This window comes from Nyctereutes procyonoides, unplaced genomic scaffold (assembly GCF_905146905.1).
Source record: "Nyctereutes procyonoides isolate TBG_1078 unplaced genomic scaffold, NYPRO_anot_genome, whole genome shotgun sequence".
NCBI lineage: Eukaryota > Metazoa > Chordata > Mammalia > Carnivora > Canidae > Nyctereutes > Nyctereutes procyonoides.
Window position 1 is genome coordinate 34,145,911 of NW_026575136.1, and position 21,496 is coordinate 34,167,406.

General features: G+C 43.5%; 1 protein-coding gene across 5 annotated transcripts in view; it reads right to left on the reverse strand.

Annotated features, from left to right (window-relative positions):
• Positions 1 to 16,294, reverse strand: part of LOC129495397 (neuropilin and tolloid-like protein 1) — a 124,546-nt gene extending 108,252 nt beyond the window's left edge. For 4 of the 5 annotated variants that reach the window (XM_055302855.1, XM_055302854.1, XM_055302853.1 and 1 more), the window contains exons 1-4: positions 15,320 to 15,452; positions 14,008 to 14,061; positions 13,637 to 13,774; positions 6,840 to 7,088 (exon numbers count right to left, since the gene is read on the reverse strand). In XM_055302855.1, the coding sequence (XP_055158830.1) occupies positions 6,840 to 7,088; positions 13,637 to 13,774; positions 14,008 to 14,061; positions 15,320 to 15,377 (499 nt within the window). In that variant the 5' untranslated portion in view covers positions 15,378 to 15,452. Of the gene's footprint in view, positions 1 to 6,839; positions 7,089 to 13,636; positions 13,775 to 14,007; positions 14,062 to 15,319; positions 15,453 to 16,080 lie in introns of those variants that run through there. The other variant, XM_055302856.1, reaches the window with a different exon arrangement.
• Positions 16,295 to 21,496: the final 5,202 nt, after the last annotated feature.

Here is a 21,496-nt window from a genome sequence, read left to right on the forward strand (position 1 = left end):
ATAAACTCACACATATACAGTCAATTAATTTATAGCAGAGGCAAGAATATACAATGGGGAAAAGGCAGTGTCTTCAATAAATGGTGTTGGGAAAACTGGAGAGTCACACAAAAAAGAATGCAACTGGCCCACTATCTTACACTAGACACAAAAATTAATTCAAAATGGATTAAAGATTTGAATATATGACCAGAAATCACACAACTTCCTAGAATAAAACATAAGTAGTAAGCTCCTTGACATCATTCTTGGCAATACTTTTTTGGCTCTGACTCTAAAGGTAATGGTAACACATGAAAAATAAACAAATGGAATTATATCACACTAAAAAGCTTCTGCACAGTAAAACAAACCATCAACAAAACAAAAAGGCAAGCTATGGAATGGGAGAAGACATTTTCAAATCACATTTCTGAAGATATATTTCTGATATATCCCAAATATTTAAAGAAATCATACAACTCAATAACAAAAAACAACCTAATTTTTTAAACGGCAGAGGATCTGAATAGACATTTTTTCCAAAGAAGACATACTAATGGCCAACAGGCACATGAAAAGATGTTCAACGTCCCATCATCAGAGGTAAATGCAAATCAAAACCACAGTAAGATATCATCTCATATCTCCAAGAATAGATCTTGTCAAAAAGACAAGAAATAACAACTGTTGGCAAGAACGCATCGAAAAGGGACCCCTTAAAAAAAAGAAAAGGGACCCCTTGTGCACTATTGGTGCACTATAACTTGGTGCAGCCACTGTGGAAAACAGTATGGCGGTTTCTTAAAAAACTAAAAATATAGCTATCATATGATCTAGCAATTCCACCTCTGGGTATTTATTCAAAGAAAACAAACGCACTAATTGAAAAACATACACAATGAACTCTATGTTCATTGCAGCCTTGCTTACAACAGCCAAGATGTGGAAACAACTCAAATGTCCATCAACGAATGAGCGGTTAAAGAAGATAATATATACACATACGTACAAAGACAGTGAATTCCCTGACACACACACACACACCACACACACACACAATGGAATACTACTCAGCCATATAAATAATGAAATCTTACCATCTGTGACAACATTGACGAACCCTAAAGGCACTACACCACTATGTGAAGTAAATCAGGCTTAGAAAGTCAACATCCTTTAAAAATATGAAAGCATTATTAATAAATGCTAGACCCATTTAAACTGTATGACTTTACTTACGTATGGAATCCAAAGAACAAACCAAATGAACAAACAAAACGAAACTCAACTCAGAGATGCAAAGAACGGGTTAGTGGTTGCCAGATGGGAAGGAATTTGGAGGGTTGGTGAAACTGGAGAAGCAGATCCAGAGGTACAATCTCCAAGTCATAAACAGATGAGTCGTGGGGATGTAATGTATGGCATGGTGATCACAGCCAATAATAATGTATTGCATGTAAAACCTTATGTGGTGATGGAGAAACGAGACTTCTTGTAAGCATTTCCCAATGTACACAAATATCAAATTATTGTTACACATCTGAAATTAATGCAATGTTACATGTCAATTGTACCTCAGTAAAAAAAAAAAAAACAAAAAAAAAAAAAGAAGAGGAAACGTGATTTTGTATCATACATTTTCTTTTTGACAGCCTTTGCTGGGCTGCAGTTGGACTATTTGGATCCACAGCAGAAAGATAATAGAAAGACGACACAATGCTATCTGTCTCAATGTACTTAATCTTTTATTTCTATGTGAAAAAAACAAGTAATTAGACAAAGTCCTTCCTCCAACTTCAGCCTTTAAAAACTTTTATTCTTTCATCTTTTAGAGCAAAGTTCAAATTAAAATTCAGTTGTTGAAAAAAATGATATAGATAGATGCATGCATTCTTTCCCCTCTCTCATCAGAGCATATATAACAACTCTGATTATGTAGAGGCGAAAATGTAAGAACTTTCAATATGGTTGATACTCGCACATACTTTCACATTTCAGAGGCAAAGAAGAAAAGCACTATGCTAGATAATTAAAATAGCATCAAGTCCATGACGATATTTTACCTAAATAATATATTTCATTTAATATGCATAGAAATCTTTTTAGAACACTCAATTTCAATCACTGCAGTATATCCCTTCCACTGCCTTTGATGTCAATCAGCTTGGAGTCCAACAGGAAGCTAGGAATTGGGCAGAATGTTCCTAGAGCACTTTGAGCTCTCAGATGAAAGGTGCTGTTTAAGTACAAAGTATTCTAATAATCTCAATATATTTAACAACTCCACTCACTTGCACATTAATACCTCACCTGTTTGGTATTTTGAGGCAAAATCCTTGAGTTAAATTTCTCCAATAGGGTATACAACACATTGTTTCACAAAACTCGTTCAGAAAAAAAAAATCATCAAAAGAGGGAGAGTTCATAAACATTACGTTATATATCTATGATTAGCAGAAAATGTCTCTGCTAAGATAAAAAGTACAAGGCTAACAAAAGATACTTGTTCATAAAGAGATTGAAAAGATTAATTTCCCCAAGAGTAGAGCATCCTAGATGTTTTTCTTCCTTAATATTGAATAAAGCTTCTCGTAACGCTACTGGACTGGGGGATACACCAGATGTTACACGTTTTCTCCTTCATTTATATTTTCCAGTGGTAAAGAAAATTGAGGTATGTAGGCAGCTGGCTGGAAGGGAGAATCCTTTTCTACTTGAAAAGCATTCTCAATTTGAGTTAAAAAAAAAATGGATGAATGGTATCCCTCTGCTCCAAAAATTCATCTAAAGATTATCGACTATAGTATTTCTCTTCTTTGATATTTACATAAGTAGTACCAAAAATGTAGCATCCTTTAAAAAATATGAAAGCATTATTAATAAATGCTAATAAATCTTCACCATCTCCATCTATATCCCTTCAACTCATCCTTATTCTCCTCTACCCCCTACCTAGCTAGGCTAATCATTATTCATCTTTCTGCAATACACTTGATTTAAATCTTTCTTTAAGATAAAGAAAATTGTCTTATGAAGATGAGAAAACAATATAATTTTATTACAATGAGTATTTTTATACCTCTTCTCATTAAATTATGTGTAGGCTCCCAAATTTTCCAATCATGTAATTTTTACCATTTTCAGAGATTCTAACTCATTCCTCTTCTCAGAATTGGAAGTGCATTGGTGAGGAGACCCAGCAACACAAGTCTGTTTACACAGGAAGAGGTTCCCTTACAGACATCACCCTGTAGCCTCCCATCAGGGCTCAGGGTCCCTTAGTCCTTCCAGGCCCCACCCTTGTCCTTTGTCTCTGCAGATTGCAGGGTTACACCCAGCTGATTTTTCTCTGACTGCTGCTCAACCTCACAATCCTTATGCATGCTCTACTATAACCCTAGGTGACTCATCAGCATTTCGTGGGCCTGGGGACTGTACACAGTATCCAAAGATAACCATAATCCATGAAATAAAAAGTGAGGACTAGTCCAATGTATCCGGAGAAACAGGAACTACCCCTTCAAGAGTGCTTCAATGGCATCTTCTCTGGCTCTGCCCTCCTACCTGGAATATTCACAGATGACCTCCAGTTAGCTAGCTCCCATCCACCACCAATCCAGAAGTATGGCTACTAGGCACACAGGAGCTCAAAGGAAAAGGCTGGCTTTTTTTTGAAGTTGCGTAGGAAGAAAAGTCAAAGAGACTCAGGTATTAAGAAACAGAAACAAATTTTGAGACAAGAGTTGACCCAAATTAGTGTCCCGGTCAGACAGGATGAAAGCAGAGGCTGTACAGAGAATTGATACCATGGCAGTCTGAGATGCAGAGCACCCTTGAAAAAATGATCCATGCTATGGAGATGAATCATCATGTACCTTAGCTGGGTGCTACTCAACAGGCATTTATGTAATTAAGCTTTACCATTTGGATTGCCACTCACTACATAATCTTATTATAAACCTGATATCCATGTATGTATGTTTGCTTACAAGAAAAACTTAGCTGTGTGATTCAAAGAATTCTTATTGAGAATGCATGTAGGTTTACATGTGTGTACGTGTGTATGTGTGTGAGTATCAATGTGTACATGTCTAATGCATGTTCAGGCTTTTTAGCTTGGTTGACGTGATTCATTCCTAAAAGTGGGTATATTCTCAGTAAGCTGACTTCAAGTTTCTGAGACTAAGATCCAGATTCCAGACGGGAGTAAGTTCACAAACATAAGAAAGATCACCTGGCCTTCCCACTGATATTTCTGCTCGGACATATTTTACGGTTGCCATTACAAATAACTACAACCCTCGCATGGAGGCTTAGACCCATTTAAACAAACTAACAGGGAAAAGTGACATCTTACAGGTATGAGTTTTGCACATCTGCCCCCCAAATCAGAGGAAGAGCAGTTATAATCTAAAAGCTCTGGGACACTCATTCTCCCAATAAACTATTAACGAGGCCCCTTTGCTCTTAAAGAACACATGATCAAATAAATAAAAATAATAGCAACCAATAGTTGAGATCTCCTAGGAAGTGAAAAATCCACAAATAAGCATTGGTTGGCAAGCCATCAATCTTCGATTAATCCTATGTGGTGGTCAATAGCATCCCTATTTCATAAATTAAAATATTGAGGCACAGACCATGAAGGACTATGGCCACAGTTTACAGCAAGCAAGAAATAAGAAAGCCAGGACTGAGGCCACATCTGTTCCAAAACCAGCCACAGTTGGGTCCAGCTCTCAAAGTAACCTGGTGGCCAAGGCCTCCCCCTCCAATACCCGGTCCACAGGGATGCCCTGGTGATTTCAGCAGTGCTTTATGGCTTAAATCATGAAGCTGACTTCAGGAACTCTACCTTTTCAATTTCCCCAAACCACCGCTTGAAGCATACAACCAAATCAAAATTAAGCCCAAATTAAACTGAAGCCTGCCTGACTCCATAGTCTAAATTATGCTGTCTAAATTATGACTTCATCCCCACCCCCCCTTCCTGTTTCATTAACTAATTGGCTTCCTCAATACTGCCTCTTTCTGGAATGAGTTGTGGATGATTGTGCCACTCAGGCAATGGCCTTGGGCCACGGAACATCAATGTCTGCAGTCATGGAAGTTTTACAAGTCTCCCTTTTATGGTCCTACTGTCCCTTCATAAGCCAAGTGTGTGCCTCTCCATGTACTTACTCTAGTTTATCTAAGTGGAAACAGAAGCCTGGCTCCATCACTCATCCTCAATTTCATGGAAATCATTTCCTCACTTTTCCTTCTGATTCACTGGTTAATGGCAATAAAGTCTCCTTTTATATACAGATAAAGTGGCTCGAAAGGAACACGGCTCAGAGAACATCGCACAGGGAACAGAGTGGCTTTTTAAAACCCTGGGAGAGCCGAATGAGCTGCAACACTTATGTTCTCCCCGTTAAAGCTAGAAATGTGAACCGCATTCCTTATTTGATAGGGTTGACCCTACAATTTTATACAAAATCCTAGACATTATTCCCATGATCTCCAATCCCAGGATGAAAACAGAATTTATAAAAAAGCCTAGAACTATCTCTGGGTCCTGGTTATACCCGAAAATATCAGTTAAGAAAAAAAAATATTTCCATTTATAACTCTAGCACTAATAAAGGAATCCCAATGTTTGCAACTTTTCAGAACACGTCAAGTTAGTTTGATCACCAATATGAAATACCCATGCTTTCTGTGAACAATCCAATATTAACAAAGCATAATTAAGACCACGATGTCTCTTAGTGATACTATGAAAACATTCCTAATGTTTAAGGTTAGCACATATGGTACCATTAATATATGATTTACTTAACATAAACCATGATATCATAATGAATCATTAATCATTAATCTTATATTAATTATTTTAAAAATTTCAGTGCTTTATCCGAGCATCTGAGCCCTGCTCTTATACTGCCACCTCTGTAACATGGAATAGAAACTTCAACAAATTTTACGTATATTCCAATTTCATGTATTGCCTGTTATAACCTTAGTAAAACAATTTATACAACCTGGAAAAATATGCAATTACATATAAATAACATGTTTTATGTAAGTTGAGTCATCTTTCCACTAAAAAAAATGACTTCACTTCATCAAATCTCAAATCGCTTCAGCCTGATGTTGCAATTCAAAAATGTGATAACCAATTTTTATTGTAATAAATGACAACTCATCAAGTGAGCCAGTCAACATCACAGACCCTTTTTTGATATTAGCAGGTTAAAAGGAAAATTGACATAGAATGCATAATTGTATAATGACAGATAATTTCTGCAGACCTTGTAAATGAGTATTTGGCCACTATGGGTCTCAGTTTTGCTTTTATCAGAACTCTTAGGAATTTGCATTTCTAAAACGGGATTATACTGCTTTACACCTAAGAACCATTTGCTTTAAAAATTATAATTTTCAGAACAAAAGAATTTTTTATTCAAATTCTCCAAAGATTATTCTGATGGATACATTTTACAACACTACAATTGCCTTTTCAAGTTTATAGGGATTCAATGTATACTGTAATTAGTTTCTTTATTACAGGCTGCCTCTCAAATTACACATTTCAGCATAATGGAAGTCCATTTAATTAACTATGCTCCTGAGGATCATGCCTACCCCTGAATCACTACACTTCACCTCTAGTGGAGACTAAATTTTAAGGAAACTTTCTTTTCCGTTCAGAATTTATAAAACGAAAAGAGAAAGTACTGTAGATGTGATTTTAAAAAGAGCTAGAAAATTCTTTGAAAAAATATGAAGTTGTCTTACAAAAGTTCTTGTACTACAAAGACAGACAACTAAGGAAGAAAAAAATATAAGAAAAAAACCAAACCCTCACTTACCAGGTGTGAAATTGTATCGAGCTGAAAATCCCATAGATTCCAGCTCTCCATCAGCAAAAAATTTAATCCATAGAAATCTTCCACTGGATTTTATTACAGGTGGATTTTGTTGTCCACAAAAACGTCCAATTATTGGAGAAAATCCGAAAGGTCCATCTCGAACTTCAATATGATCAAATTTGCACTCCCAAGACGGTTCAATAGAGTACTTTTCATCAAAGTAAAGTTCAATGCACTGTCTTGGGGCAGCTGAAAAAAGGAAAGATTCTATCTAGAAGGCCATTTTTTACTCTTTAGTTAGATTTTTGTAATTCTACTTCAGATTTCATCTGTACATCTTCTATCAAACTTTGAGCATGACATGCATGGAAGTGCAAAGCAAGTCTCTAACACTTAGCATTCTAAGGGATAACATTTCTGTAAGAATGTCTTAGGGATGCTCCTTAAAACTCATGATGTTGCACACAAGATTATTTGGACATAAAATGACCATTTCGATGTCTAACACATTCCTAATAAATCACAGTATTTTTGTAAAAGACCACTAACGTCAGGTTTAGAAAGTAGACGTCTTTTTGTCACCTTTCCCATATCTTCTTAAGTATCCAGTTTTAAGATCAAAAACCACTTAATGGGTGGCTTTTGCGTAGGTGGGTGGCTCAGTGGTTGAGCATCTGCCTTTGGCTTAAGTCATAATCCTGAGGTCCTGGAATTGAGTCCCGCATCAGGCTCTCTGCAGGGAGCCTGCTTCTCCCTCTGCCTGTGTCTCTGCCTTTCTCTCTCTCTCTCATGAATAATAAAATATTAAAAAAAAAAAACACTTAGGAATTGTTCAGCACAGAGTTATCCAAACATTCAAATGGTCCCAGTCAAACGTCTTGGTTAGACCCAAATGCATATCCAAGGGCATTAAGAATACTTTTTCTAGCACACAAATCTTACCATGTTACCCTCAGGTTTCAACTTATTCAGCAACTCTCTATCAGCTACAGAAAAATGATCAATGCACTTGACATTGCAGGAGCTTTATGGGTATCCTACAACTCATACTTCCAGGGTCTCTCCATTCCACACACAGCCCAACTCAGGCCACTTCAGACACACTGTGTTTTCTAAGGCAACAGGTTCTTTCAGGCTTTCATGTATTTTACGACTTTCTGAAGTATCTATCTTCAATTTGCTAAAACTCCTCTTTATGCAGGAAAATCTTGCTTAAAAGAACCACTCCTCTAAATCTGCTCGCTAAAGACAAAATCTATTCACCTTATTTCAGCATTTAGTACAGTACTTGTCATTGAGGATTTCTCCAAAAAAAAAAAAAAAAGAAAAATCTCTGTTGGATGAATAGTAAATGAGCTTATCTTCATAAATGTTTTTTATAGCTCTCTAAAGAGTCAGGAAGAGCCTCATAGGGCCAGCAGCTCTAGAAACCTCCACATGGATGCATTTGCTAGTTCCCTTGCATTCTTCCTTTGCCATGTCCAAAAAAGCTCAAAATCCTGGCACTCCAGACTGATCTTCAGCCAGGATACCCCAGAATAGCCATAACAGTTGTCGAAATATCCGCACACATTTATCCTAGTTAGTAAACAGCTGTTGCCTTGAGTCCTTTGAGTGCTTCCTGGCCATGTGGCCCTCTTCAGGGACCAACACCCTCCAGAAACTTGCAAGTTACAAACTGGCACAGCAGGGTCTGCTCCCCATGTGGTCAGTAATCATTCTGAATGACTGCTATCCACGCCACACCTGTTCTTAAATATGTACTGAATATCATCCTTGATTGCTTTAAAATTAAAGCATTGCATGCATGGATATCAAAAATTTATAGAGAATTGAGATACATGATGACTTGAAAGTTAGAGAATTATAGAATAATCTTAGCTCATTCGATTAAAGGTCAATGCATGTGACAAGACTATTTTAGGAATTATTATTATTTTTTTAGGAATTATTTTTAATCTCTAAAAAATGTTTATGACTCTTTGGACATTGAGAAGAGACATTTATTACTCTTACAAAAAAAAAAAAAGAAAAGAAAAAAAAAAACAGGAATGGTTTTACCGACCACTACTGTATATTCACAGAGGTCAACAAATGTAATATTACCATAATGGTAGATATGATGATGTTTCAATGATTTTTTTAAACATCTGCAAATTGGAAAGTATCCTAAGAAATTATTTGGAAAACCATGTTTTTCCCCTTAAGGTTATTAGTCCCGTAACAAAAAGGCAAAGGCTTAAGAAACTGGACCTATTATTAGCGTTAAGTAGATTGTTTATATGTATTACAATCTTATAGACTGTGCCTGGTTGTTTATCTCCTCTTTGGCAAGCCAGTATGATAAGTTTTAGAGAAAATAAACAATTTCAGAATGAAGAATATTTTTTTTTAGATGTAAATAATGTATGGCTAGGGAATAGTAAAGCAATGAGGGTAACCTTTGCTAATTTACTTAAATCTCTATTAAGCAATAATATCAATCTATTTTTCCCTATTAAGAAATGCAGGGCCATTGAACATGAGCTCATTTATGTATATCTTCATTTTCACTGTTGCTTAACTTCTGTCCAACATGGATGAAGAAACCTCTCAACATTCCTTCACAATACTTACTATCATCATGGCTTTGGGTAGGCCTACACTTAATGTGGACAGTCCATCTTTCTTTGGTCCAGCACATTGAGCTACACACACTCATACGTGAAATTCCACTAACTGAATTTTAGAAGGCAATAAAATAACGTTTTAAAAATAAGCATGTCATAGAGTTGTTGTAATTAAAAACAAGCGATTATTAGGGATGCCCGGCTCAGTGGTTGAGTGTCTGCCTCTGGCTCAGGTCATGATCCTGGGGTCCTGGGATCAAGTCCGACATCGGGGTCCCTGCAAGGAGCCTGCTTCTCCCTCTGCCTATGTCTCTGCGTCTTTCTGTGTGTCTCATGAATAAATAAAAAAAATATTTTTTTTTAAAAAGTGATGATAAAAATAAATCAATCAATATTTTTTTTTAAAAAAGTGATGATAGTGTATGCAAGTCCCTCGAAACTAAGTTCAGCTCCCTACACTTACATTTTCCTCCCTTTCCAATCACTAATGCACAGCTGCCTTGCGCTTCTACATTTTCTCTAAGTCATCTTGTATCTAAATCTGAGGTTCCTTTTTGAGAGGTCTTAACCCCTCCTAACATGTCTTTGGACACACTGGAACGTCTGAGTACTTTCACCTGAATAGTGCACAGAGGTACCAGATATTGCCTCCTATTTGTGGACAAGCTGAAATCCATGAAAGGGATCTTTATTTCTGGGACTAGGACTCCACTCTCATTCCTCAGAACCTATCTGCCCTCAAGAAACTTGACCGATGACTTAGACCTTTCTTGTATTTTACATTTACCTTTTTCTATTGAATAGGCTACTCTTTTCAGAATGAAACATGACAGTATGCCCCCAGAAAGAAGAAAGGACAAAGAGAAATTGCCTTTCTACCTTCGGTCCACCAATATCCACCCCCCACACCTCCATCATCTGTGAGCCAGCCTCTGCCCCCATGAGGGCAATGAATGCACAAATCCTAAGGTTACCATCAGCCTCTCAAAGGCTTCATGCAATAGATGTGTTTGCTTTTTCCTCATCTCTCTTTGCTGTGATAACTGGTACTTTAACTACTCCCTTCCTCCTGAAATGTTACCTGCACTACATGCTAGGTCATCTTTCACCTGACCTCCAGTCCATCTTGCAGGTTTGTCCTGCACAGTCCCTGCTACCCTTCTCCTTATGCTCCCAACCCTTACCTGTTGTTTTTCAGAAACCTATCCTATGTCATCTTTCCGCTCCTTCTAGACCAGAGCTCTGGGTGCCACTGGAATTCCAATGGAGAGCTATTATAATATATGAGGCCCACAGCTCCACCAAAGACCAATTCAACCAGACTTCTTGGGGACAGACCCAAGCATCTGTATTTTTTGAAAGATTTAAAACATAGTGCTCCAACTATTCTCTCTGCATCATTTTATTCATACCAAGAGTCTCAACAACAATCCATATTTATGACTTATAAATATCTATTTTCAGCCTAGAGCTCTCCCGTCAGCTAAAGACTCATGTATACTATTTCTTTACGGGACATCTCCATAAACACCAAAATGGAATTCATTATTTTTTTTCCTTTAAACCCTTTTTCTCCACCCATGTTCTTTACCTGGCATAGCAATTCCAACTATACATCACCAAGCCAAAAACTTTGGAATAGTCTTGGGATTTCCTCCCTCTCCTTCCCACATTCCATCACTCGTGACTCAGTTTCCCGAAGACCTCTCACTTCTTCCTTTGACACCACACACAGCCAACGCCACTTGTGTAGTTCAGGCTTTCACTGTGATTTACATGGTCTTTCACAAAAGCTTCTGCTTACATCTCTTCCTTCAGTCCAAAATATCAACACATTATCTTTCCACCTAAATTATTTCCATGTCACACTGCTATCATACAAAGCTCAAACTGCCATGGCTGGAGTAGATAGAAAACCAAGTTTTCCTTTATCTGAGACTGTCGACTTCATGAGCCTCCTTATTTGTTCCTCTCCTACACATGGGTCCTGATCACACCGTATCTCAAACTTTTGCACAGGCCATTCTGTATAGAGAATTACCTCTCAGAAGTTCTTCAAAACTGAGCAGAAGTATCTCCTCCTCCTGAGAGGCTCCTCTCCTCTCTGCTCCAAATACTGCTGATTTGGGGGCCCCTTTAGATTGTTTACGAAAGGGGTATGGTCCTCAGACCATATTATAAGTTCCCCAGGCAAGTTCCATGGTTGTTTTGTTAAAGACTCTCTAAACTGTACCTAGAAGAGTGCTGGTTTCTTAGTAGTTGTTCAATAAATATTTGTTAAATAAACGTTTGGATGAAACAGTGGCTAGGGGCACCTGGGTGACTCAGTCAGTTAGACATCTGCCTTTGGCTCAGGTCATGGTCTCGGGGTCCTGGGATGGAAGCCCATGTCAGACATCCTGCTCATTGGAGAGTCCGCTTCTCTCTTTCCCTCTGCCTCTATCCTCCCTCCTCACTTGTGCTCTCAGCTCTTTCTCATGCTCTCTCTCTCTCAAATGAATAAATAAAATAATAAAAAAAAAAGAAAAAGAAAAAAACAGTGGCTGGTAGGAAGTACTTCAAAAAGAGTGTAGAAGTATGATTAATAGTATATTGACTTCACAACTTCAAGTTCTGGCCTTGACATAACTACGAATGAATGTAAATATGTGCATAGATATTAAAAATAAAATGCTGGTGATGCTTTTTAATTCTAATTAACTATAAACACAAAAGCACAATTAATATGCAAAGATTTGCTTCTGAATTAATCCTTTAAATGAGAGAACTAATTGATTTTATTCTTTTTAATAATTCAAAGTTTTAAAATACCATTGCTTCAAAACATAAATTATGTGAATTTAAGCAAGACATTTAACCTCTCTGTGCCTATTTCTTGGTCTATAAAATGAGAACAACAAAAAAACCCTACTTCCTACGATTAAATGTTCTAATACATGCTAAGTTCTTTGAGAGTTATATATATTTTATATATGTATATATGTATGTATATATAATACACGCGCACACATATGCATATAATAGATAAGGAATATTAACTTGGTAAAAAGAACCACTAAGTTTAAGCCAGAATTTCCATATTTCAATTTCCTTTTCTATCAATCACATGAGGAATAAAACTGCCAGAGCTGAGATTTCTCAGTTTTATCCTTTTATGAAAGAAGCTTCGTTTTCCCTCTGCTTTTAGCGCAGTGTGTCTTTGGTAAAAGTTCACCCTCAAGCACAAAAAAAGAGAGAGGTAGTATCTTTAACTTAAAAGTTACAGAAAGGAAAAAGAATCATTTCTAGATAAGAATTCTTGGAATCAGTAAAACAGAGAGCATTTCTCTTTCAAAGATCTACCAAATGAACATGCCCCTCATTTAGGTATAAATACTGAGCATACACTGTCTTTTTCATTAAGATGGCTCAATCTGTCTCTGCCTGAGTGGGTGGAGAGATGAAGAAGGGTTGCAGGTTTGGGGCTATTAGGTATTAACACTTACAATATTGAAATCTTCATCACTAGATGAAATGATCATTCATTTTAGAAAGCTGTACTTAATCGAGTGGTGTCCGCAAGGGTAATGGAAATTGGAAATGTTCAAAGGCAAATGAATCTCTTTTTCAGCACTATTTATCTTTTGAGTTAGGAAAGAAAATGATGAAAAGAAGCATCATAATTTGGAATCCTGACTTTGGCACTGAAGTATGATAATGTCACTTGTTAGCACAAATTCAGGCAACTATCATTCAGATTGTTTGGAAACATGACTATAGATTTATTTTTGACATTAAGATGTATTTTTGTACTTGATATTATTAAGGGAAAAAATAACGAATATATACGTTTTTTCTGTCAACCAAAAAATACTAGTTTCTAAAATCGTTATACATTAGGTAATATTATGCCAACTCTCCATCCATTCCTTAATTTAGAATTCTAAATCAATTAAATCAACTGCAAAATCAACTGTTATCGATTAGCTTTTATTTGCCAGAATGTACTTATTCATAACCCATTACCAATAATTTCAATAATTAGCTTGATTCCAAATTTTACAGTTATTGATTCATTAAGAGAGAGTTCTCTGTACGGTCTCCAAAACCAATTTTTGTAATGTCCGTAGGCAATACTCTCCATCTAAAGCATAGAGGTGGCCAGGTTTGGCTTGGAGCTCTCTCCAGCCCTGGCTCTCTCCCCCTTACCTTCTATGATGTAGATGCACTCTCGGTCAGGGGGGTACTTGCTGGGGTAGTTGGGAGAGGTAAAGATACCTCCCTCTGCATGTTTTGTCCAAGTTCCACACTGCACTGACTTCTGAGTTTCCGAGGTGGTTTGCTTTTCTGCAAAAAATAAAAACAGAAGCCATCATCCAGTTTTCTCTAGGACTAAAAATAGAGAGGACATTCTTATAATATCCATTAGCAAATTAATTTTCAAATGTTGTCTTAGTCAAAATCAATCAGTCATACACACTATAAAATGTGCAGATATTCTGGAATATTAAGAATACAGGGAACACAGGAAAATGTGAATAATTAGAGGTCTTCCACTGCATTTTCCCAAAGAAACACACCTGTTCCTTTCTTGGTTGCCCCAGACAAATGGAAGATGATTAAACTTGCTACAACTGAAACAGAAAAGAAAAATTAGAAAGAGGTCATATTAATTAATACACACTGAAAGGATCACATTCTATAACAACATAAGGATCAAATAATATCAAAGCAGATTAACTGTATTACTGTTAACTGTTCCACGTTAACTCAGAATATGCCAAAACTGGTTAAAAACGCACAAATCAGGAAAATTTCGGAATCCCTCCGGGAAGTAATGCAAGTTAAGGATGGATGAGACTCAAAAACTGCATATGTGTACATTGTCACATTAGAGTAGGACTTCAGGACCTGTATTTTTTTCTAAACTGCCCTTGGGGAATGGCTTTGCCAGGGCCTCTGAAGGAAGAGTGAACCAGCTGAAAGGCTGTAAAGACAAAGGATGTGGAAGGACTCCATGACTGACCTAAGGTGTTGCTGTATTTGAGAAAATAAATACTTAGGCAAATCTTTAAGGCCGGTGGGGGGAGGGGAACAGGAGAAAAACATAAATGTGGGTTGGAGGCATTAAGCAGCATTATAAAAACGTTTCTTACAAAAAGGTACTATACCACCAAGTAACCCCTTCCTAAGCTATGAAACTAATTCCTTCTAACCTTAACTTCGACTTAATATTTAGTATTACCCAGAAATAGACTCTTACTGTAAGAAAGGTGATTTCTCTGAGGATTTTACTGAGCCAGTTTTTCAGTTACCAAAGAGATGATCTGCAACAAGAGTAAGTCTGCAAAGCCCCTTGCAACCGGAACTTCTGTTTTACTTTCACATCTTGATTCACCCAACATTTTTATAAAGCCTGAAACTAGAAAAGTAATAAAGCAATCTAGTCTTCGGAATTTCTAGTTTTTTCCCCTCTTAGTCTGTCCTTCCCTAAAAGCTCTAAATTCCATTAGGTGCGTAATCATATTTCCACTCAAAATTAATTTGGGAAGGGGAAGGTATAATTAATTCACAATGATTTCCTAAGCTGAAGCTCTCGGCAGGAGCTTCCGCGTCTGTCTTCAGATTCCTCCAAGAAAAGAATGCGGGCCTTCACGCCGGTGTCTGGGAACGTGTATCAGTTCCAATACTCTGCACTCCTGCCTGGCCATCTGCTTCTAGATCACAACACTGGCCGTGGTGGTGGTTTAAGCAGGCAGAAAGTAATGATAATGATAATAATAATAAAAAGTAAAATAAAATCTTGTTCTAACTTGCCATGATTCTAGACACACACGAACACACAGGGGCACGGCCATCAGTACGAGGGCGTACGCGCGGTGCTGTCCTTACTCTGCTTTCCCTGTGCTGATGGAATCACACGCGGAGACGAGGACGAGGACAAACACATCCACAAGCGGGTCTTCTAGCAGCTGCGTGGCACAGGATTCACGCGGGAACCCTCGCTTGCTAACGTGAAGTCTCCACCACTCGTTGCCTCACGCTGCCTTTTGCTCTGCTGACTTCCGAGGCCATTTTCCGCCCCGCTGCAGGCGCCCCCACGCGCCCCCACGCGCCCCGAACCGCGACACCAGAGGTCTCGGGGCCGCCGGCGCTGGCGCTCGCCCTCGCCCTCCCGCAGGCGGGGCCCGTTCGCGGCGCCCGAAAGTCCCTCCTGGAGCGAGCCCCGGGCCGGCGGCGCTCGGGAGGCCCCGCGGGAGGACTCGCCCCGCGCGCCCGCCCCTTCCACCCGCGCCCGCGCCGCGCCCGCACCCGCACCCGCACCCGCGCCCGCACCCGGGCCCGCTCGCAGCCGCTCCCGCACGTGCTCGCCCCCGCCCCGGGCCGTCGCGGCGGACGGAGGACGCGGTCCTGCGCCGCCCCCGAGACCCGCGCCCGCGCCCCGGCGCCGCCCCCGCGCCCCGGCGACTGTGCGGCAGCCCAGAAAGTTTACAGGCGCCGGCCCTGGCGGCGGCGGCGGCGGCGGCGGCGGCGGCGGGGGGTCCGCGTGGAGCGCGCGGCGAGGCTTCCCCTGCGCGTTCGGCCACGAGGGAGGAGGGAGGGAGGAGGAGGAGGGACGGCGAGTGGACCCGCGCGGCGGGAAAGGTACTCACTGTGGAACAAACTGCGTCCATAGATCATGTCTGTTCGTTACACCAGAGGCTCCGAGCTCCACTAATTCCATTTAGAGACGGGAAGACTTGCAGTGGTGGGGAGAGGACGGAGTCGGGGGGATTTTAAATGTGCAAACCCACAACCGAATTAGCGGGGGAGGGGGGAGAGATCCGAGCCCACACAGCGGCAAGATCCGAATCCTGGCGTCCTCCGCCCCTGGCTCGCTCTGGCTCCGGCTCTGGCTCTGGCTCTCTCACCGCCGCGAAGCCAGCATCCCCACCATGACGCTCGCATCACGCCCGGGCGCCGGGCGCCACCATCAGCACCGCCGGCGGCATCACCCTCCTCCTTTGCATCATCGCCGCCGCCGCAGCTGTCAGGAGGACGCGCGGGCAGCCGGCGCGCGGGCGGCGGAGGGCGCGGGGCGAGCCCTGGGGCGCCCGGGCCGGGCCGGGGCCGGGGCCGGGCGGCGGGCGCGGCGAGGCGGGGGCCAGTCCAGACCGACGGCAGCGACGGGGCGGGCGGCGGCGGCGGCGGCGGCGGCTGGGGCGCGTTCAGTCCCCGGTTTCATACACCACGAGCAGCAGGTCGGAGCAGCGTCTCCGGGAGGACGTCCGGCAGCAGCCCTCCTCTCTCCAGCCCTTGGGGATCTTCCGCTGAGGCATTGAAGACAGGGGGAAGGGGTCCGTCATGGGCTCGCGGGCTCCGCGCCACCTCTGCGATCTTGCGGAAAGAGGAGCGGGTGGGTGGGCGTCTGGGAGGAGGGCGTGAGGGTGGCGGAGGGGAACCGGGGTGGCCGAGGGGGCGGGGAAGGGGGAGGAGGAAGGAGCAGCAAGACGGCAGAGTTACCAAGTGGGCGCCTGAGTCATAGCCGTGGGCTGCGCGACCCTCCGGGAAGCCCGGGGCCGGGGCGAACCTGGGCGGCGCGGCGCGGCCGGCGCCCCCGGGGCTGGTGCGCGGCGGAGTGGGGCGGCGGTGGCGGCTGCAAGGACATCACACCCGCTCGGATCCCGGGGGAGGGGAGGGAGGGGAGGGGAGGGGAGGGGAGGGGAGGGGAGGGGAGGGGAGGGGGGGGTGAGGACCGATCACTCGGGCTGGGCTGGGATCCGTCACTCGGCCAGCCCCGGCCGAGGGGGCCCGAGCGGAGCAGGCAAATCCCCAGCTGGATCCCTACGCCCGGGACTCGGCGAGCAAGGGGGAGGGGCCATCGCGTGACAATCCCCTTTGGGGTTCAGTTTTCACTTTTTAAGGCTTGGAGATTGCGGTCGATCCGCACCCCACAGATTGCATCTGTCTAGAGGAAGCGGGTTTTCTCTCTCCTCGGGGCTCGGTTGGGGCGGGGGGCGCGGGGGGCAGGCTCTGCCGTGGGCCGCGCTCTCAGGCTGGAGCCGAGGCCGGGGCGCGCCGGAGGCAAAGGCAGCAGTAAAAGTTTCGCGGCTAGTGGCCTGGCCGGTGCGGAGGTCGCCCCCAGCAAACTGCCTCTGCGAAGTCGCCTTCCTCCTCCCCACGACATTTAGAACCCGCAAGGCAAGCCCAGAACCCCTCCTACCCCACCGCTCCAGGCGCAGACGCGCGCGCGCATCGCGCTCAACTCGGGAGGGGGGAGAAAGAGTTGCTGGGGAAGCCGCCCCGGAAAGGCCCCGGCTCGTAAAATGCGAATAAATGAATAGGAAGGAACGGTAAACAGCGGGCGGCCCGCGGAGGGCCGGAGCGGCGGGACTGAGGGGGAGTCCCTCCCCGGCCGCCGCCGCAGCACCTCCTCCCCCCGGCCCCGGCCCCCGCCCGCCCTCCCCGGCCGCTGCGGACTGGCCGCGCCACCCGGACCCCGCGGCCCCGAAGCCGGAGACCCCCCGCCCCCGCCCCCGCCTCCGCGGTCCCGGCCCCCCGCAACCCCACCCCCCCACCCCCCGGCTCCCGAGCGCGGCCTGGGGCTTGGTTGGGGGCGCAGGCGGCGATTCTTCGGGGACTAGGCAGAACTAAGGAGGCCGGCAGCGGAGAGGCGGGGCGCCGCGGAGCCTGGCATCACCTCCGAAGGCCGAGGAGAGAGGACAGGGCCGTGAGAGCCGGCGCGAGAGGGCTGGCGCGGGGCTGCGGCCGCCGCGGGGCTCCCGGCCTGGCCTCCTCCCCGCGGCACCTGCTGCTGCGGCGCCGGGCGGCCCGCCTGGGGGCGTGCGTGCGGGTGGCGGTGCCCGCGCCCCGGCCGCCTGCCCCCCCCCCCACGGTGGCCGCTGGGGGCCGGGGGGGGGGGCGGCTCCTGCCCGTCACGTGGCAGAGGGACCGTGAGGCGACCCCGGAGGCCAGCAGGGCTCCCCGGGTCCAGACCCAACCTCCAGACTCCTTCCACTGAGCTTTTGGTTCCTGGATCCCAGGCAACTGCGAGTCCTCGACGTGGGTAAAAGTGGCCGGGAGAGGGTAGAGAGGGTGTGTGTGTGCGTGTGTGTGCGCCCGCGCGCGCGTGTCTGTGTGTCTTTCCATTTCATGAATGGTGGGTAGATGGGGCAGGAAGGAACGAAGAGCCAGAGGGACCGATCGACAGCAGAGACTGCGCACCCGCAGAGCGCCAGCTCCACGCGAACTGGGCGCGGGAGAGAGGAGCTGCCAGCTCAAGAGCCCAGGCTTGGCGCATCCACAGGAAGCCAGGAGGAGCGCCCGAAAACCCGTGTGTATCTGGCCACGCACGTCCCTGTAGAAGGGTCGAGAGGGAAGTAGGCGGGGGGTCCCGCGGGAGTCGGGGACCCCTGCGTGCGCCAGCGCTGGGGTTGGGGGTGGAGGGGAGTGCAGTTGAGGAAGAAATGCCCCAACTGCAAAGAAGCACAAGCGACCAGAGGGTGGCCAGGAGACCCTTAGAGTGGCTGGTAGATGTGTGAGTAGATGACGGCGAAGATGCAGGTGCCCGAGGCGGGAGGGCGGCCCTTGAGAAATAGTCCACACCAAATGTTCATAGTGGAAGGCTGAAACCTTTAAAACCGGATGGTAATTACGGTTTACATCCGGAAAATATGTCTTCTTTAGGAAAATGATAAAATCATCCAACAGCAGCGATGTTAAAATATATATCTGAAGGGAAATTACTGCATTTCTCAGTTGCCATTTGAAGAGGATAGAAACTTGGCCTTTGCTAAATCCACCCACTCAGGTATGTCTAACATGTTTCCTACTCTTCACCCAGGTCAGTTTCCCAGCACCCCGAATGTTACTGGGCCAAGGAAGTGGCCACCGAAATTTTGCTGCAAAAGGGGTTCTTGCTGGAAATGCAGGAAGGAAATCCCAGAAGAGAAAAAAGGAGGGGATGGCAGGGGTGATACAAACGTTTATACATTTTCTCACTGCTCCACCGTAACCTAATGGCTCCGCGTGTCTGTGTTGCAAGTCCAATTCTCAGACAGAGTGGCCTGTTTGATTTATGAACCCCAGCGCTCTCCTGGGCGTGTCTGGGGCTAAGACATGGCCTTTCTGCTCAGACCTCAGTGCTGAGGGCATGAGTATGCACGTCCTGGACCAGGTCCTCCGCTCACTCACCCAGAGACTGAAACTGACCCATGGTGTGGCTTTGCACTATTGCCCTAATCCTCCTGGGCTGTGACTGCCAGTTTTCCTTGAAAATTCTATTCATTTTCCTACACAGGCATGCAGAAATACTTTTAACTACCCACCACATTCTGCTCTGTTGGCACACTGCCTTCTCACTTTTGAGTTCAGAACCACCACTTGCTGAGTAATGCTACCTCCCTAATGGGAACCCACAAGATATTTTTTTTTTTTCTAAGAAAAACCAACATATGGGAAAAGTTCAGCTTCTCCAAGGAAGGTTATGCATACATATGGTCCAACTTCAAGACATGATTGTTTTGAAACGGAGTGGTTATAAGCGGAGAGCTTTCCCTCAGAGAACTGTCCCAGAAGAGCATGCTTGTCATAGTTCTTCAAAATCAACCTCGAAATAGAGACTGCTTATAGAAGATAAGGCTAAATGCATACTTCTGGAACCCAGTCAAGGTGACAGTGGTTTCCTTACACTTCCACTTTATAACAAAGCCCTTAAAAGAATTGGTTTAGGACACTTGCTCCTCTGATTCAAAAGCAAGTAGTATTTGTCTGCTTGCTCATAGCTCTGTATAGAAAATTAAATGCTCCAGAGCCTCTCGGACTCTTTCCTTAATTCATCTGTGGTATTGGCATCCTCAAAGTTGTTTTCATATGGCTGTCACAGGTGATACTACAAAACAACAAATGAAATAGTGCTCCTGACACACTCTATATTAAACAATTTTATTTTAAAGAAATTATTTTCGTTTATTTACATAGTTACATAAAGTTGTGAGTTCTTTTCATTTTATTAACTCACCAATCTACCCATCATGGTGTTGGTTTATCAAACACATTTATTCATACATAATGTGCTGACAAATATCAGAGTGTCTTTAAAAATCGTCTGCAATTCTTACATGAAACTGGTTTGAACCAACATGGGAAGCCATTTCCCTTGAACAGCCTGTAAATATATCATGACAGAGTAGAAAATCTTCATTTTACAGAAAATAGTTAAAAGCATTGAAATCTTACATTTAAACCAGGCAAGATATCTTATGAACATGGCTAGAGAAATAAGACATGTTTTTCTTAGAAGTATGAGTACGTTGTGTTGTTAGGTATCACAGGACCGTTAGCCTCTTGTGGTGGAAAATTATCGGGCCACTATGCTATTTAGCCAGTTTTCATCAGTACTTAGGAGTTGTATGGTCATTGTCCACACTGTTTCATATCAAATGATAGCCGTGCTCCAGGAACAATGCATTATTATCTCTGTCTGGGGAAATGTGAGATGAATAAAAATAATTCCATGATCCACCAGTCCATGCAAAAATTTAGAAAAACCTTATTTTCCTTTTGACTAGTATTTAGTTGACAGTGGCTTATAAAAATAACATCACAATTAAAAAAAATCACTAGCCTAATGAATAGCTTGTAGTCTATAAATCAGCATAAACAAAAGAGACGTCTATAATGATCATCCTGAGATAGAAAGATCCTGTACTCTCTGTACAGGATCCACCTTTGTACTGACTTAGGCCACAGCATCTACTCACTGTGATTTTGGGGGGGAAAACAATCTCTGGTTGAAAGAGGCATTTAACCACATTTGGCAGATTTAAGTTTAGCTGAAAAACAAACGTATGCATTTCATGGCAAAACATTCATTAAGAAATACAAAGTTTCACTTAAAGTTGCTAAATCACATATGTGATTATGGCCTATGGGTCAGATATAATTTTTTTCCTTGGGACACCTGGGTGGCTCAGCAGTGGAGCATCTGTCTTCAGCCCAGGGCTTGATCCTGGAGTCCTGGGATATAGAGTTCCACATCGGGCTCCCTGCATGGAGCCTGTTTCTCCCTCTGCCTATGTCTCTGCCTCT